We start from the raw sequence: 18,453 nt of genomic DNA on the forward strand, positions 1-18,453 counted from the left end.
TGGAGAAAAGGGCTACGAAGTACTCCTGTACGCAGCCACAGGAGGATCGAGACTACAAAAGAGCCGTGATCCACGGAATTCCGGCCGGAATAACGATGGAAGAGTTACAAGCGAACCTACGAGTAAGAACACAAGGGGTAACTATCATGTCGGCACGAGCCTTGGGGAAGTCAAAGACGGCGCTTTTAGTCTTTGACAGACCCATCTTGCCAAAATGGGTGATATATGAAGGCGTCGAGCTCAGGACGCACCCATACAGACCAACCAGGCAGGTCTGCTACAACTGCGGAGAACTTGGGCACCGCTCGGACGTATGCCCCACGCCCGAGGCCAAGGCCTGCAGAACTTGCGGAGAGAAGAATCCGGAGGAGCAGCACGAATGCACAGCCAAGTGCCCGACCTACGGCGGGGACTACGTCACATGAACGAGAGAGTGCACCATGAAACTCAAGAAGCTAGAAGAGCTGCGAGGTCGCAGCGAAGAAAAGAAAGGAGCGTGGAACAGATGCCGAAGTGAAAGCCGAGGACGACCGGGGCAACGGCAAGGCGCTTCCGGAGGAGCTCAAGGCAAGCAGCCTGGGGGTCAGCGTGGTAGAAGCAAGTTCAGGGCCAGAGGCCAGAGCAGGGGAAGGGACGAGTCCTTCCCGCCACTGGAGGCCAAGGCACCGGAGGCGCAGGCGGGCCAGAGAAAAACGAAGAACAGCAACGAAAAGGTGAGATGGGAAGCGGGACCTACAGAAACACTGCAGCCCGACACGGCTAAAATTAAAGATAGAGGAGGAATTTGAGAAAGAGAATAGGCGGCTCAGGGAACAAACTAAGCAAGCCAATGAGCAAAATAGGCTGCTCCAAGAGAAGCTAGATAGGGTCTTGAAAATGTTGGAGGAGCAAAGGAAAGGAACGGGACAGGCCCCAGCAATGGGACAAGGGCCATTCCAAGATAAATTAGAGAACTTCATGCAATACATAATGGAGCAAAATGCAAAAATGCACGAGAAACTCGAGAGGATCGAGCAAGCAAACGATGTAATGGTAAACAGGGTAGCAACCATAGAACAGAGAGTGTGAATAGTAGAGCAAAACTGAAAAAGCTATGTCAAGAATCAAAATACCCGAAGAATAACGAGCGAATTGCCAGGAACCGACTCTTCAACGAAAGAAGGTTCGGAATTGAAAGTCAGGACAACGGTCAACCCGACGATTAATCATGGGGGGACACAAAGAAATAGAGTTTTGGCAGTGAAACTGCAGGGGCTACAGGCGAAAGCAGGGGCTCTTGCAAAAATTCATAGAAAGACAAGGGAGGCAACCCGACATATAAGAGCTCTACAAGAGACCAACATAACCCCAACCTTGAGGGGCTATGATTTACAGGAGAAAGGAGGCACAGCTACCCTAATTAGTAAGAGAATTACCACCATAGAACACGATGAAATTCCAGACACCAAGCTAGAGCACGTAATAACTGAAATAATTGCAAAAAAGAAAGGGAAGATCATCTTTGTCAACGTTTATAGCCCGCCGAAGCAAAGGGATGGAGACTTCTCCAAGCTTTTTGTGGGAGCGAGCAGACTGGCAAAGAGCAACGCCCTAGTAATCCTAGGCGACTTCAACGCCTATGGGCATGCAGAGATGAGGATACAAGAAAGACAGCAAGAAGGGAAAACAGATCGACGATGTAGCGGAAAGCATGGGATATGTACACTGTTGACGGACGAGAGCCAACCCACGAGGACCGGCAACAGCGTGAGCCCGGACACCTGTCTTCAGATCTAACTTTCGTCAAAAACACGCGTGGCCGCGCGGAATGGGACAGCCTCCTGAAAAGCCTAGGAAGCGACCACTGTATACTCAGAACCACGATAGAGGCCCAGAAGATGAGAAGGGAAACTGGAATCACAAAGATCTTGGACTGGCACGAATTTAGGCAAGCATGCAAAGACCTAAATGGTGACATCGGCTCGATCAAGGAGTGGAGCGAGCAGCTACAGGAGATCCAGGCCAGATACACCCAAGAGGTCAAAAGAAAAGAAGAAGCCCCGGAAGTTACTCCCACCTACTCCACCTGTAGGAGGCCAGGGGAGGGCTAACAAGGAAATGTAAGACACAGAGACACAATAAGTAACTAAGGAAGATGATCTGCGAACTACATAAGGAAGCCGAGAGTTATGCCAACCTCCTCGCGAGGCGAAGCTGGGACGACTTCAGCTACCAGCTGAACGGCACACTCAGTACCGCCAAAACGTGGAGAATAACCAAGGCATTGCTCGACCCGACAAAAACCAGGTCGGAGGGCAACAAGGCAAACCAGAGGATCGTCCACACGTTCGAAGGTGACGACAACGAGCTCCTTAAAAGGATAGAGGAAAAGGTATACGGCACCGAAAAACCGGACGCGTACAAGCAATACCGAGGCGAAGACAACCCGCACCTCGACAGACACATAACAAGAGAAAAGGTCTATGCAGCGGCCCAGGCGGCGACGCGCAACACCGCGGCCGGTGCAGACAGAATCAGAAACTCCATGATAAGAAACCTCATCGATAAAGCGGTCGACCATCTGACCCAATTCATCTACGAGCGCTGGGAGAAAGGAACGGCACTAGAGGAGTGGGAACACGCCACGGTGGTGATGATTCCCAAACCCGGAAGGAAGCTCCAAATAGAAAACCTCAGGCCGATATCGCTAACGCCGTGCCTAGGAAAACGCTTTGAGCGAATAGTCACCCGTCGGTCGACTACAGCAACACACCTAGAAGAGAAGAGGCACTGCCCGGACAGCATGTTCGGTTTCCGGGCAAAGCTGTACACGCAGGACGTCCTCCTTCAGATCAAAGAAGAAGTCGTAACGCAAGTCCCGTACAATGGCGAAAACGTTATCATGACCCTAGACGTCAAAGGTGCTTTTGATAATGTAGGCCACGCCGCCATCATGGAGGACTCAACAACGCCAACTGCGGAAAGGAGATCCACGATTACACCAGGGCCTTCCTAAGCAACAGGACAGCCACGGTGGGAATGAGGGAGCTCAGAGGAGAAAATATCAACACGCCAAACAAGGGCACGCCGCAAGGCTCGGTCATATCACCGGTACTCTTCAACGTAGCGATGATAGAACTAGTAAGAAGACTCGAAAAGATCAAGGACATTGCCTTCGCAATCTATGCGGACGACATCACGATATGGGCCAACCAGGGAACGCTAGGACAAAAAGAGAGAAGTTTACAAGAAGCGGCGACGTGTGTGGAAGAGTATGTGAAAGAAAGAGGACTGGCGTGCTCCACTGAAAAGTCGGAGGTCCTCACAATCCAGAGAGGGAAGAAAAACGCGGAGAAGGCAGAAATCCTGCTCGAAGGAAGCCACATTCCGGAGAGGGAAGAGGTCATAATCCTCGGAATGTGGATCCAAACAAACAGGAGATGCGGATTCGCAATCAACCGGCTAAAGCTGGCTGCGACGCAAGTGGCAAGGATGGTAACCAGGGTATCGCAGAGAAGACGTGGCATAAAAGAGACACCTTGAAACTCGTAAGAAGTTTGATCATAAATAGGGTGATCTACTCCCTCCGATACTTCCAAACAACCCAAGGGGAAAGGGACCAAACCAACGCAATCATTCGGAAGGCTTATAAATCGGCCCTTCATCTTTTTTCAGCAGCGCAGGGGACAAAGGACGTGACAAGTGCACAGACACGGCACTTGTCACGTCCTTTGTCCCCTGCGCTGCTGGAAAAACCATGTCACAACAACTTGCCCAAGCTTCCACAGTATCGGCCCTTCATCTGCCGATGCATACAGCAAAAGAGAAGTTAATAGTTCTCGGCATTCACAATACATTCGAAGAGCTGGAAGAGGCACAGCTAGAGACGCAAAAGGAAAGGCTGGTGCAAACAAGAAGCGGCAGAAGTATCCTAGAAAAGTTGGGATACAACTTAGAAAAAATACTAGAAAAGGAAGCAGACATCCCCGACATCAGAGCCACTATCAAAGTCTGCTCGCTCCCCAAAAACATGGGCCCAAACCTACACCCGGCTAGGAGAAAGGCGAGAGAAAAATACATAGAAGAGAAACTGGCGGTCAAAGAAAATACAGTATATGTGGACGCGACCAGATATAGAGGAAGAGACGTGAGAATGGCAGCGGTAGCACTCAACTGGGAGGGCGCAGTATTTGCTAGCGCATCCATTAAAAACAGTACGGTTGATGAGGGCGAGGAACTCGCAGTTGCTCTAGCGATCGCCGAAGGCAACCGGATCGTAAAATCTTTAACCATCCTGGCGGACTCGAAAGAGGCGTACAGGAACTATATGAAAGGAAGGATATGCAAATGTGCAAGACAGGTCCTAGCACAAGTGGTTCCAATAAAGGACCAGGAGAGGCATGCTATTTTCTGTGTACCCGGACATGCGGAAGTATGGGACAACCTCAGGGCCGATGAGACCGCTCGAGCTTACACGAACCGAGCCTCTCATCCACTCAGACCATAGGGGGCCCCAGAAAACGTAATGCCCACCTTCGCAGAAAACACTAATTACTACAGGGGGATAAGGAAAAGATATCCGGAACCGCACTCTAGACTGACTCAGGAAGAGGCAATCATATGGAGGAAGCTCTAAACAGAAACCCTAGCTAATCTTTTCATATTTAATAAGATGTATCCAACGCAGTACAGGGACACGTGCCCCAAATGAGGAGGCAGACCCACGGTGTATCAGAAGAAGTTTGCGGGCATACGGTGGCCGCAGTTCGCAAAGGACACGGCTAAATGTAGAGACATAGGAGAGGCCTTTGCCCTTCAATGGGAGTAATCAGGCTCCCGCTGCGGTGGCTCAGTGGTTAGGGCGCTCGGCTCCTGATCCGAGTTCCCGGGTTCGAACCCGACCGCGGCGGCTGCGTTTTTATGAAGGAAAAACGCTAAGGCGCCCGTCTGCTGTCAGGTGGTCAAAATCATTCCGGAGCCCTCCACTAGGGCACCTCTTCCTTTATTCTTTCACTTCCTCCTTTATTCCTTCCCTTACGGCGCGGTTCAGGTGTCCGCCGATATATGAAACAGATACTGCTCCATTTCCTTTGGATTACAGGCGCGACAACAGACAGACCACAAGGTAGATAAACGGGACGGAGCGCCACTCACAACTGATTTATTCAAAGGCACGACAAACATATATATACCAGCTGACACGCAAGGAATACTATCATGTTCCAATCTGATATGACAGCGAACGCGTGAAAAAATCGTTCTCTGCCCTATACAACGATATGGACGTGTCGCTGACACACATGCTTCTTTTCTTAGCAATAAAGAATGCTTCGATTAATTCCCTGGCTTTTGTGTCTTTACTTCTTGATAAAATTCGCACACCAGAAAAACATGGCTCACAAGAGCGTGACGGGCAAGACCTTATATGCTTAGGCAAATTTGGCCCTTCCTTATTTTGCTCCACATTTCTTTCATGTTCCCTGATTCGCTCATTAACGCAGCGTCCAGTTTGCCCTATATAGGAGCGGCCGCACGAGAGGGGGATGTCATAGACCACACCTTCGGTGCACTTCATGAACGATCGCCCATGTTTGGTGCCACACCCTCTCTCATCATTTCGTTCTCTTTCAATGCGAGAACAAAGGCTTCCGAGCTTTTTTGGGGCTGAAAAGACAAGCGGCACACCATGCCTGCTCGCAACCTTTTTCAAATTGTGGGATAACTTGTGCACATAGGGCACCCTTTTGGCAAAGGCGCGTGCCTGTCTGCGCAGTGCGTCGGCTTCATGCTTCTCTACCAGCTGCGCGTCAGTCCCGCGTCACTCCCTGGCGGCGCGGACGGGAGCCACTGGGTGGCGGCGCTGCAGCTGAGCGCCTTCGCCTTCACGTGCAACGGGGCGCAGCTGCTGCTGGCCTCGTGCCTATCGCCCGCCACCGGATACCTCGTGCACCACATGCTTTACGTGAGAACTGTGCGCTTTCATTGGCCTGAAAACCTTATCGTGCCCCCCTCATGCATAGGTAAAGGCGGTCTCACGTTGGCCACTGACGATTCTATCCCCGGGAAGAGGCGCCCTGTCTCTGTCACGAGGTGCAAGAGAGGGAGCATGTGACGTCCGGCAGAAGTCTCTTATTCCGCTTCGGACGTCCTTCCTGTTTCTTTTTACCCCAAGTCACCTCTGGACGTCCATCGGACCGCCCGATGCAAGATCGCGGACCAGGCGTAATTCGTCCGACGACGTCCGAACACGGATATGAGGACACTTTAAAATTGTTGGAACATTTTGGGACAGCGGCTTAAACGTTATGAATAGAGGCTAAATCGTATTTTTCGAGCATTACTGAACCCTCAGATAAAATGACGAAACGTGCTAAAGCAGCACAATTCAGAGAAAATATTTTCAGCTCAAGACGCATCCACCGAAAGGTAGCCGCACTGCAAGAAAAACAAGTGTTCCTAACTCTGTCTCTCAAGAGCCAAAAAAAGCTTCTATTGTACGGGTGTGATTTTGCGCTGCACAAATTGAGCTAACCAGTATGATTAGGAAATTACAGGGCGAAGGGGTGGTGGGGGAATGTGAGGAGTGTAAAAGCTGAAAGAGCAAAAAGTTCCGATGTCGCTGCGACCGCACGGTGCTGCGGATCCACACACAATATCCTGAGCAGCGCTACAGGGTATGTAGGGAGGCCGAAGGATAAGCTGCATGTGACGATCGCGCGGCTATCGCAGGGGCCAACAGGGGCAGATTGATTCATTCGAAGCGTTGCTCTACCCATTTGAAGGTGATCATCTCAATATCTACTCAAATCAAGGGGCCCAATGCAGTTCATTCCTTCAAGAAGGCGGGACAAAATACATCAGGTTAACCAGCCAATTGAGTGCTTATCCTGCCCGTCGTTTTTATTAGCAAGTCGCCGCCTCACCAGAAAATCTAGTGGTCTTCTATGAGAACCGAGATAGCAGTAGGCGCGTTATGTGAATGCAAGGACGTGTGCAGTGCCACCAAAACGCGCGTTGAGTGAAGAGAACGAACGGTTGTGAAGATGGAGAAACGATGCCGAAGGAGTACAGGATGCCCACTAAAACCTCTGTGCCTTTTTACTGATATCGAGCGATGCGCCATGGTACTTGAGGTGCCATCGGCGAATACAGTTACCATAGGGCGATTCTTTCCATCAAGGGCATAGCGCAGCTGCCGATATATTTGTCCTGGACGCGCAGCAACAGCGGATAAATAATAAACATAGCTTTTTTCCAGTTCAGTTCAAAAACCCTTTAATTCACGTATGGTTCGAGGTCTCAGATGATCAAGGGTGGATGATTAATAGTGGCCGTCTATGGCCGGTTATATCATACGAAGCGCCACAGAGCGTCCTTCTTCCTTTTTCACCAACCATAAGGTGTTGCCAATACGGAAACCAGGGTTCAGCCTCTATATATCGAGCTGCAGTGCCAAGACCAGTGCAGGCTCTGATACACCCCCAAACTCAAAGGCTGCAGTATTACGTGATAATTACGCGGTACAATAAGATCCAAGACAAGAAGTATGCCTTTAATTGAGAATTGAGTTCTGTTCGCGAACACTACGCGCAATGAGGGACGGTAAACTTGTCCGAGCTCGAAGACTGTGATAGCTAGCTGGCCCAGTCAGAGGCGCATTAGGAGTGTGTTGATAACTAACAATTAGATAAACCAATTTATATATGGTCAATCATTTGATCCCTGAAGTGATGCTAGAAGCAACTGGAACGCGTGCTTTGGGTCCTTGGGCGACAATGCAGTATAGTTGTTCTCTTTTTCTGCCACCCCTGTGACGCCCCAGTACGCCGTGTGCCTGGCGTCTCCTGCCGTCGCGTACTGCGCCGCCAGCTTCGCCCTGGTCCGACGGGAACGGGGCTTCACGCCCGTCACGGTGAGCATCGACGGTGTGCCAATGAACGCGCCATCAAGCTTCATGGAGGAAAAAATTAGCTGCGCTTTAACTACTGCTCAGTCTGGTTAGAGAGCGAAAGCTGTGGTGTATCGGGCAAGTAGACGCGGCTTGGCCTCTGTAACGTTATGTGCGTTCCGCACACTGGATAGGTACCCGCCGCGGTGGCTCGATGGTTAAGGTGCTCGTTTGCTGTGCCGGAGTACCCGGGTTCGAACCCGACCGCGGCGGCCGTGTTTCGATGGAGGCGAAACACGCGACTGAGGGCACTTAAGTCTGCTTACGGGGAGCAATGCGAAAACATATGTGTTTTGAGGAAAGGAAACGTTTTTGACTAAAGGAAAGGGCGCAGCAGCTCTCATATCTCGGTGGACACCTCAACCCCGCAAAATCACCTCTAGCTCTGGGAAGGCCAAATTTAGCGACACATTAAAAGCGGCTTTACCTAGCGTGGTGAAGCTTTCGCTTCAAAAACAAATATTGGGGACACATAAGGTCCGCGCCTTTAAGGGTAGGAGTGCTTTTAAACCAAGAATGATAACCAGCTCCTCTCATTGGAGGTGAAAGATCTAGCGGAAGTTGGCGCATGCAACGCTCGCGGTAGGCTGCGCTCTTGTACGGCATGGTGTGAAGGACTGGTTTGCACTCATTACATGCCTAATAATAATAATAATAATAATAATAATAATAATAATAATAATAGTAATAATAATAATAATAATAATAATTGGTTTTTGGGGAAAGGAAATGGCGCAGTATCTGTCTCATATCGTTGGACACCTGTACCGCGCCGTGAAGGGATAAAGGAGGGAGTGAAAGAAGAAATGCAGAAAGAGGTCCCATAGTGGAGGGCTCCGCAATAATTTCGACCACCTGAGGATCTTTAACGTGCACTGACATCGCACATCACACGGGCGCCGTAGCGTTTTGCCTCCATAAAACACAGCCGCCGCGGCCGGGTTCGAACCCGGGAACTCCGGATCAGTAGCCGAGCGCCCTAATCACTGAGCCACCGCGTGCCTGCAGGATCCACTTTCAGTAATTGCTTTTCACACATAGGCTGTATATAAACAATGGCCAACTGCACGCCTATAAGCCTTCGCGCATTAAAAAAAAAAACTATCCTTTTACCGCAGACACTGGGAGCCCTGGGTGCCGGACTCCATTTTGTCCACTTCATCAACGTTTTGACCCAGAACAGAGGCCAGAACAACTACAACTTGTGAAGATCACCAGGGCAGGACTGCCACCTGAACAGTACTGTGATGCTGTGGTCCTCATCACGCATAGTGCACGTTCCTTACACGAATTAAACGTAAACGCCTCTCAGTGATGCTACTAGTAAAATGCAATTAGGAGCAATTTATGGAGCGTGCGATAAGTATAGGTACAGGTGCGACCAAAATATCACAAAGCATGCTTCGGCGTTTGAAATTCTTCTCACGTGTTTTGTAGAGGAGATATGAGTGTCTCTTCTGTTCATGCGCGAACATGCCAGTGACATGTGCTAAGCTGTGTAAGAAGTACCTCCTAATAATTTTCGTTAGGTAAGGTGTGGCGAGAGTTCGAATCACCGAGGCGTGCTCCGTAATATTATGGCCGGGACTGTTCGTGCAAATACGAGAGGCCCTCTTATGTATATGCATACAAGTATTTGGCGTAGTGTTCACGTCGATAGTTTTTTCGTCCGTGTCTTTTAACGTGCATAACCGTTATGGATGCGTTAATTGGCATTACAGGTCCTGTCGTGAAGAAAGTGTCCGGCGACGTAATCAAATTGCCACCTGCCACGGTTGGCTGGTGGCAATAATTATTATTATTGCCACTGCAGCCAACCGCAGCAGGTGGCAAGTTGACTACGCCGCCTGAGATGGAAAAACCACTCGTAGGGGAGAGGCCGGAAGGCCACGGGAAAGAACCCCCAAGGAAAGTTGAGCAAATATCCTTTAATGAGAATACAGGGAAAATATATAATGCCACGACTGCTTGTACTGTTCGTTCATTCTTCAAAGGTGTCGACACCACGCGGCTTTATCGCTTTATAATGCTTGTGATCCAAGACGCGACCAGATTTATCTCGATTGATCGCATATCCAGGCGGAGCCGATTCTAGGCTGTTCCAAAATGTTGTAACTTTCAGTAAAGCTTTGAAGGGGGCTAGTTCGTCTTGCATACTGAGACTGGGAGCGCGGTCATTTTTGACATTCATGACTAGCGAGGATAGTTTGTATCTCGTATGTTTTAAGATTGCTCAGCCATCTTGGCTGATTTTAACGCTTTTATGTTTGTGTGTCCCATGATTAGATGCGTATAAATATGCGCCACGTCAAAAATAAACTCAGTTGAAAGTTCGCGCTCGTGTCTCGTGGTATTGTCCCTTTGTCTTGAATATAGCGCTTCCCAGTCTCAGTGTTGTAAATTTGTACGCCGTATCTCGAAAGTTTGCTGCAGCTTCAAACTGAGCACGAGCGGCGGGCATTCTGTTCGACGACCGCCGAGCACGCTTGTTGCTACGCCGCCATTCAGTTCTTTGCGGGCGCAAGTAAAGAGTTTTGTCATGAATTAAAAGACTAGCGCATATAACAGAGACACAGACAAAGAAGTAGACAGGACTAGCCCAGACTAGACTAGAAGTAGACAGACTAGCCCAGCTTTCCGCCTTGATTAAAGAGTTTTGTTTAGACGCACCCGCCGCGGTGGCTCTGTGGTTATGGAGCTCGGCTACTGATCCGGAGTTCCCGGGTTCGAACCCGACCGCGGCGGCTACGTTGTTATGGTGGCAAAACGCTAAGGCGCCCGTGTGCTGTGCGATGTCAGTGCACGATAAAGATCCCCAGGTGGTCGAAATTATTCCGGAGCCCTCCACTAGGGCACCCCTTTCTTCTTTCACTCCCTCCTTTAGTTATCCCTTCCCTTACGGTGCGGGTCAGGTATCCGCCGATATGCGAGAGATACTGCGCCATTTCCTTTCCCCAAAAACCAATTATAATTATTGTTTACACGGCATTTTCGCAGTCTTCCTGCTCTCCGGACTGCAGTCACCCCTACGTGACAATGAGAATTAAAATACGAAGCAAGGGAAACAGTTAAAAACAACCGTATAGAAGGGAGGAGCTCAGCAAAATACTGGTGTGAAAACGGAGGCCAGCGAGACAGGAGAGAGAGAATAAACATTTAATTGTAAAAAGGAAGACCGGAGGGGATGTGGGTGGGGTCGTCAGAGGACCCCAGCGGCTTCCGCCGACGCTTTGGCGATGGCGACTAATAATAATAATAATTGGTTTTTGGGGAAGAAAATGGCGCAGTATCTGTCTCATATCGTTGGACGCCCGAACCGCGCCGTAAGGGAAGGGATAGAGGGAGTGAAAGAAGGAAGGGAGAGGTGCCGTAGTGGAGGGCTCCGGAATAATTTCGACCACCTGAGGATCTTTGACGTGCACTGACATCGCACAGCACACGAGCGCCTTAGCGTTTTGCCTCCATAAAAACGCAGCCGCCGCGGTCGGGTTCGAACCCGGGAACTCCGGATCAGTAGCCGAGCGCCCTAACCACTAAGCCACCGCGGCGGGTCGTGGCGAATAGCGTCTCCTGGTCTTCCAGGGTGCCGCTCAACTGCGTCACCTCCCACTGCTCCAGCGTCGCGTTCGGTGCGGCTTTAAGTGGTTCGGTTTATCCAGTGCCTCCTCTATACTTATAGAGGAGGCACTGGTTTATCTGAGCATCACAGCGTTGAAATCATCTCTCGGCATCAAGTCATTAGCCTTTCGCAGGAATACTTCAATTCTTTGTCTTTTTCACAAACTGTACTTTAACTTTCCAGCACTTCGAGAAAACCTTCTACGAGCTCCGGTACGATCATCTCGTCGTTTATTTAACTCCTTAAGCATACAGCGTTTGCACGGCTCCAACAATTATTTCAATAAATCTTTCCTTCCCAGTGCTATAGAAAGCTGGAATAACCTCCCCGAACACATTATCATTGAGACTAATCCTTCCAGATTCAGACAGCTCCTAATCGACCATCTCAACGACAAATAATTTTTTCCTGCACCCTATGCCAGCTTCCAAGCCCTGCTAACTGACCATCCTGTGCTACTTCCAAAGTTGCAATTTGTTTTTGTTTATATTTCTGCTACACTCTGTCATGACGTGATTATTTGAATTTGTTCTGTCTTTTTTTGTCTTGTTCTACTTTGTATTTTTATATTCCTTCTATATTTACATTCATTCTATTTATATTCATGTATGACGGCTGGACACCCCTGTACCACCCCCCCCTTATGTAATGTCCCTGACGGGACCCTTAAGGGTTAATAAATGATGATGATGATGATGAAGTCCACGTAATGCGCGTGAATGTGGGCCTTTGGCCACACCAAGGACATGTGTCTGAGTATAATGCGGTGTGGGTAGTGAAGATTGAGGAAAGTAAGTGTTTTGATGTGTCTAAGGTGGCAGGAGTCCTCCCAGGAAAGTTTCTTATGCGGGGGGGTAGAGACGCCTATTTAGGCGGAGGGTCTCTAGGTGAGTTGAAAAATGGGTTGAGGTGGAGTAGAGTAAAATATGTGGAAGGAAACAATGCAACGAAAATCCTCACGAAAACAGGACGTGCCAGTGGCAGCCATTGTTTTGGCAGCCACAGTGCCAGCGAGTGGCAGAAAAATTTCTAAGGGGGGATGGTTGGCAGTATTCCTAAAGAACATGCCCTCCAAACAGTGTGCACTGAAAAATATTTTGAAACAGTTCTAACTACACCTATTCACTGTTTGAAGCACGACTTGATCGAGGCACAGGATGTGTTTCCACAGCTTATTTTGTTGACAATGAAGAAAACACCTAAAGCGTGTCATCCTTTTCAAACTACACAACATACTGGGAAAAAAAAGATACTATATTTAAATTGTTCTATTTTTGGTGCATTGACACTGTTTGTTAGTGCTGACCTGCCATCAATTGTTCTGCTAGTCATGCAGCCTAGCTTTGGGGGTTTACAAAACCTGGCAGCTACTTGTTGCTTTTTGAATAAATTGAGAAGACAGAAACGCCCAATTCCTCTTCCAATCTGCAAGAAGAGCGCATGTTTGGAGCAAGCCAGTGCACTATACCAGATGTATTTTGCAAAGTGGTGCTGAACCACATGGACAAGAACCTGATAACAAGTGTATACTTTTGTGCCTCTACTGAATGGAACAGTAGGTAGAAGATGAAAGAACGTGCCAGGAACGGCTTTATAAACTACTTGAAATTAATGATGCTGAAACCTAGGCACCCGATATGTTTTAGGATTGGTACCGCACGATCAAGTTTTAAACTGCAATTATTGAAAATGAAGTTTTTCTGCATTTAAGGAACATTTTCTCATCAACCTTTAGAGAACATCAAAACAACTCTCAGGACTACTAAACATATGCCTTTTACATCTGCTGAACTAGAAAAGCCAGGACAATAAATAAATAAAGCCTTTTTGCAAATATATTTTTAAATCGCTGAAAAAGGTGAGATAAATTAAATGTCAAAATTCAAAAATTTTTTTTGCAAAACATGTAGCTATGCACATTTTAGTTCAGTCCGTACTGCACGCATCTGTGAATACTGATGTAAATTTTTGTGGTTCTGATGGCAAGTTATTTTGTAAATGTCCCTCTCCCTAAGCTCTTACCTAGTTGTTCTTACCTACAAATTGGCGTAATATCTTTAATACAACTTAGTGTGCTTCACGCAAACCTATAGATGCAACATCCAGGCAAGCTTCAAGTTTTTGTCGGAACAGAAGCTGAGAAATGTGAAAATTCTTACCTGCACCTTGTGAGTACCGTCCTCCCAAAACATGCAGGCGTAAGTGCATCTCTTGCTGCCAGACAAACCCAGCCAGAGCCATAGAATGAGTTTTTACTGGGAACAATAATTAAATAGAGTTGTCTTCAGTGTCCCACCAACATGATGGTACCCAATTCATGGTGTTGACTTTCCTTTTGTAAAAATAGTTTATTAGCATTTAACGTACCAAAGCAGCTCAGGCTATGAGGGTTGCCGTAGTGAAGGGCTCCGGAAATTTCGACCACCTAGGGTTATTTAACGTGCACTGATATTGCAGAGTACATGGGCCTCTAGTATTTTACCTCCATCGAAATGTGACTGCCGTGGCTGGGATCAAACCCGCGTCTTTCAGGTCAACAGCCGAGCACCATAACCACTGAGTCATCGCAGTGGCCTTTGTAAAAATAAAAACATGAAAGAAATCAACTTAAAACATATGCTTTATTTTTTGCACGAATTCTCATCAGACTATGTACATCGCTTGCTTAAAAATAAATCTCATTCATTTTCAACATAAATAAGCACGAGATTCCATTTTAAAAGGACAAGCTTTGTTGCATTCCCAGGTTGACCTTGCATACCCAAGAGCACATGTGCAACACTAGTGAAAGCAAGGAGGACTTGAAGCTTCCAGCAAAAAAGTACCACAGCACGAAAAATCAGTTAGCTCATTAGCCAATACTCCAGCACCAAAGCTGAGCATAGAATCATGCGGCCTCCACTCCTGAGCATTGATTATCGCAGTCGAGCCCTAAATGAGCCTGGCTGCCAAGTGGCATTTGTTCACGTCTCAAAATTCATAATGAGCAGGCCGAGCGTTAAACAAAAACGACCGTTATTTATTGCATGGCAAAGCTATAGAGGTCGACTTTTGTGATGCTGTCTCAGCTAGAAGGCAGCACGCCGAATTGAGGTGTCAGTTTTTTTTTCCGCAACAAGCGAATGCTTATTATAAATAGGATTGTTATAAGTGGGCCAAGTTGTACACAGGAAACTAAAATGGTTATAGAGAGCCAGATGTACAGCAAAACCTCGTTGATACATTCAGGGTCCATACGCTCAAAATAAAGGGCAATAAAAATCTTAGAGTTGCTCTAATAAATTAATACGTCCCCGCGTAACACGATTTCCTGGCTAATAGGCTCAAAATTTTGACATACACTGGTCGTATACCGCATTTAGCGACACACGTGCAAACAACCAAATGGGACGAACCTGGGGAAAGCAACATGAAGAGCTGGAATGCAGTTGCAGTTTCCCACCGAAGTAGCTTCTCTGCAATGCGCATGTAAAAAAGGGAAAACCATCGTGCTAGCCATGGGCTGCCATAACTAGTGATGCTCAGAAAAAAAGCAGAGAACTTTGGAAAAAAACTGTTCTTTCTGGTTTTATCCAGAGGCATGGAAAGTAGGAAGAAAAAATGTGCGTGGTCTAGTAGCCCCTAAAGAAAGACTAAAGAGAAATACCAGCTCCTGAACGCAAAAACGCAACTCTTTCTGAAAACAACGCCCTTGTAAGGTAGAAAAGAGCAATAACTAAAATACAGGTTTCACTGCCACAGGCCAATCTTGCAATTACAAGCGTGATCATGAAACAGGAGAAAAGGCACCAGAGATCTCCGAGGCTGACAATGTGCATGAAGGTTATGTGTTTGATTGATACTGAAGTATACAAGTTTTGTTTTGAAATCACCAGTGTACTTTTATCACATGAGAGAGACGGGAAAAAAAGACAACCTGAATGTTGGAAGTCGAAGAATACCTACACCTGCCGGCGTAGCAGGCGATCAGCTGAGTTTCAGTATGTTTTGAGGTGCATCGTGGCTATGCTTTCTGCGTGCCTGCATGGTTTCGTTATGCGCCTCGATTTACAAGGGCGGAGCAGCAGAGGACCTCCGAATGTCTAAGTGCTCCTCGGACAAAGTTTGTGCAACGGCACGCAACTGCGGCAAGGAAAAAGAGCTGTGTATAGCTAATTTTCAATGCGCCTCCACGTTAGCAAACGCACCACTCGGCGTATTCGCTTTGTCATCGTACCAAGACGCTGTGCTGCATAACCAGCCCTAAGAGAACTATTATTAAAGCATTTAAATATGCCTGCACGTACCAGCCGCTACACATCAGTCGTGATGGTGGCTCGGCGGTAACAGCGACTATGCAGACTCTTCGGCGCTAGGACTTTCTTGCCAGACCCGTCACCTCAGCCCTCAAAAGCATCGCATGCTGCGTGGAGTTTAGGTCACTGAATGCAGGCTACAGTTCTTTGCAAGAAATTTGTTGTCGGAATTGGGAATGGGAAACACTGTAACATTGGTGCGAGCGTGAACAAAGCGACGACGGTTGACAGAAGCCTTCAACGTCCGGCTGGCAGTAGTTTTCATTTCGGCTGCTGGTAGGCGGCAGCGCAGCACTTTGAAGCAGCAATCCGTCCCCATTTCCGTTTGCGGCGGTGTATGTCACACTCGTCCTATTTCGTCATCTGAGAGTCCCGAGTTGAAATCGTAGCGATGGGAAAAAGTTTATCAACTTCGAATCCAAATCTCTTAGCAATAAATGCACCATTCACTGCCGGACAAGCAGCAACAAAGCCACAACATGCCGAACTATCGAAGTTTAGTAACGAAACAAATTTGACAGCGTTGTCCTCAGTGCGTCTTTAAGACTGATGTACAATGGCTGGCTGTCTAAAAAAAAGTTAAAAAGTGCACGTGTTATTAATATTATAAATAAGCTGGAAAACAATTCGGATTTAAGTCATGACATCGCAACTACTTGTCAGTTCATTTTTGAATGAATAAATTTGAATGAATGAATAAATGAGTGCAGCATGAAGTAGTATTGTATTTTCATACTGTACATTGTACTTTCCATTCTAATTAACCGACCAAGATGACGATAGAAGTACTGCGTGGTTCTGTTCTACATGACAATGCATCTCAACATCGTGATAGTATACTAAAACTGTTTTTCAACCAGCTGCTATTCCCTTGCGACCATGTATCTAAGTTTGCTTCCTATAAAAAAAAAAAAAACAAGTTCTTTCTTGTCTTTGAAACATTAGGGAATTTGTGCTTTTCATTTCTGCAAACATTCATAGTTGCCAACTGCAAAGTGCAGTGATGAGAAAGAAAAGAAAAGCGATTCCAACAGAACACAGTGCTGGATTGCAAAGTGAGCACGCGCTGCACAAGAGTCAATTGTGTACCTGATCACACATTTCAACCTTTTAATTTCTTACACCGTAATTAGCTTGATTACTTTCAGACAAATGCCAGTCAGACGCGTAGGTGCAGCAACCTAGTGTTTTGACATTGACTAAAGCTGGCTCATGATGGCCCATATGCAGCTTTTAAGTTGCTCAGCTTGCCTATAACTATGCAGAAACTCTTTCTCACAGCCAAGCTCTCGAATAACCTTTGACATCTCCACAGACACATAATATCCTGCTTGCCTACGGTCATCAGCCTCCACTGCAGTGAGCCCCAACATAGCCGCAAGAAAGTTGAACCTGCTCTCCCCATGTGAATCTCAGCAGGTGGCCAGCAAGCACCAAATGCACTGGGCTTGCCTCACCATCCTGTCATATTCAACTGCCAGGAATTGCCAGCCTAGCGGCAGCCACCCACCAGTTGAGCTTGCCAATGTTATTGCCACACTGTCCTCCTTCCTCCGCTTCTTCTTTGCACGATAAACACACTCCAAGTGGTTCCTGTGGCTGTGCACCCAGCCGTTATGCTGACGACTACGATACACTACATTGCGAAACCCAGGAATGGGCACTTAACAGGTGTCGCTGTTAAAGTACCCCGTTCAACAGTTATGTTTTTCATAGTTAGGGAGTCTGGATCACATGTTTTTGGAGATATGTTTTAACCGCATTAAAAAAAATGCATCAATGAGGTTTTACTGTATTATGGCTGTGGTACCTTCCTTCAAAACCTTGATTTTCTACATTGCCAGAGACTGATTTCAATGATAGGCAGGTTCTCCCTACTGGTGACATTTCCATCAGTGGACCTTCAAAACTCACACACACACAAAAAAAGCAGAACTCAAAATGTTGAACCAAAGTCAGAATTAAATTATTTCTAAACGATTACTATCCTGGAGGATGTTATCTAAGGAGCAGAGTAAGGAACAAACACCCCATGCTATGTTCACTTCATCAATATGGAACCCATGTTCACTAAACTGTACAACTTCAAGAATCTCAACATGCACCCACGACACATTGACTTGCTGCAACCAGATGTGCAATAAACAGCAAATAAATAAAACCCTTGAAACCAAGGACAACAGACACAAAGGAATGAAACAGCAAAAATGCACACATATACAACCTTGATCAAAAAGGCAGCTTTAACATGGTCAGAAGGAAGCTTGCAAAGCATTTGTCCGCTATCATCACTGGTCGATGAAAGCAAGAACATGGTACAGAGCCAAGGCTAAATGAACCCCCTTTTAGCTGGGACCATTCAGTCAAGTGACCGGAACATTTCCCATACCCTTGCAGACACATATGTGCCTAGGCTGCTTCAGTGGCTGCATACTACCATTGTAAAAAAAAAAAAAAGTGTCAAAAGACGACAGATGCTTGCTAGCATCCGATTACTTTACTTAGTTTGTTATTCTGACTTTAAGCATGCACATCACACCCACAAACAGAAAAGTAATGTGTGGCATTCTGTTTGTTTTGTCTTGCATACGTGGCACAATGACTTGTTCTGG

At 47.2% G+C, this 18,453-nt stretch overlaps 1 protein-coding gene across 4 annotated transcripts in view; it reads left to right on the forward strand.

The window, feature by feature from the left end:
* Positions 1-18,453, forward strand: part of LOC144100788 (uncharacterized) — a 34,672-nt gene that overhangs the window by 13,806 nt on the left and 2,413 nt on the right. For 3 of the 4 annotated variants that reach the window (XM_077633638.1, XM_077633640.1, XM_077633639.1), the window contains 3 exons: positions 5,753-5,941; positions 7,802-7,891; positions 9,046-10,459. In XM_077633638.1, the coding sequence (XP_077489764.1) occupies positions 5,753-5,941; positions 7,802-7,891; positions 9,046-9,135 (369 nt within the window). In that variant the 3' untranslated portion in view covers positions 9,136-10,459. Of the gene's footprint in view, positions 1-5,752; positions 5,942-7,801; positions 7,892-9,045; positions 10,460-18,453 lie in introns of those variants that run through there. The other variant, XM_077633641.1, reaches the window with a different exon arrangement.

This window comes from Amblyomma americanum, chromosome 8 (assembly GCF_052857255.1).
Source record: "Amblyomma americanum isolate KBUSLIRL-KWMA chromosome 8, ASM5285725v1, whole genome shotgun sequence".
NCBI lineage: Eukaryota > Metazoa > Arthropoda > Arachnida > Ixodida > Ixodidae > Amblyomma > Amblyomma americanum.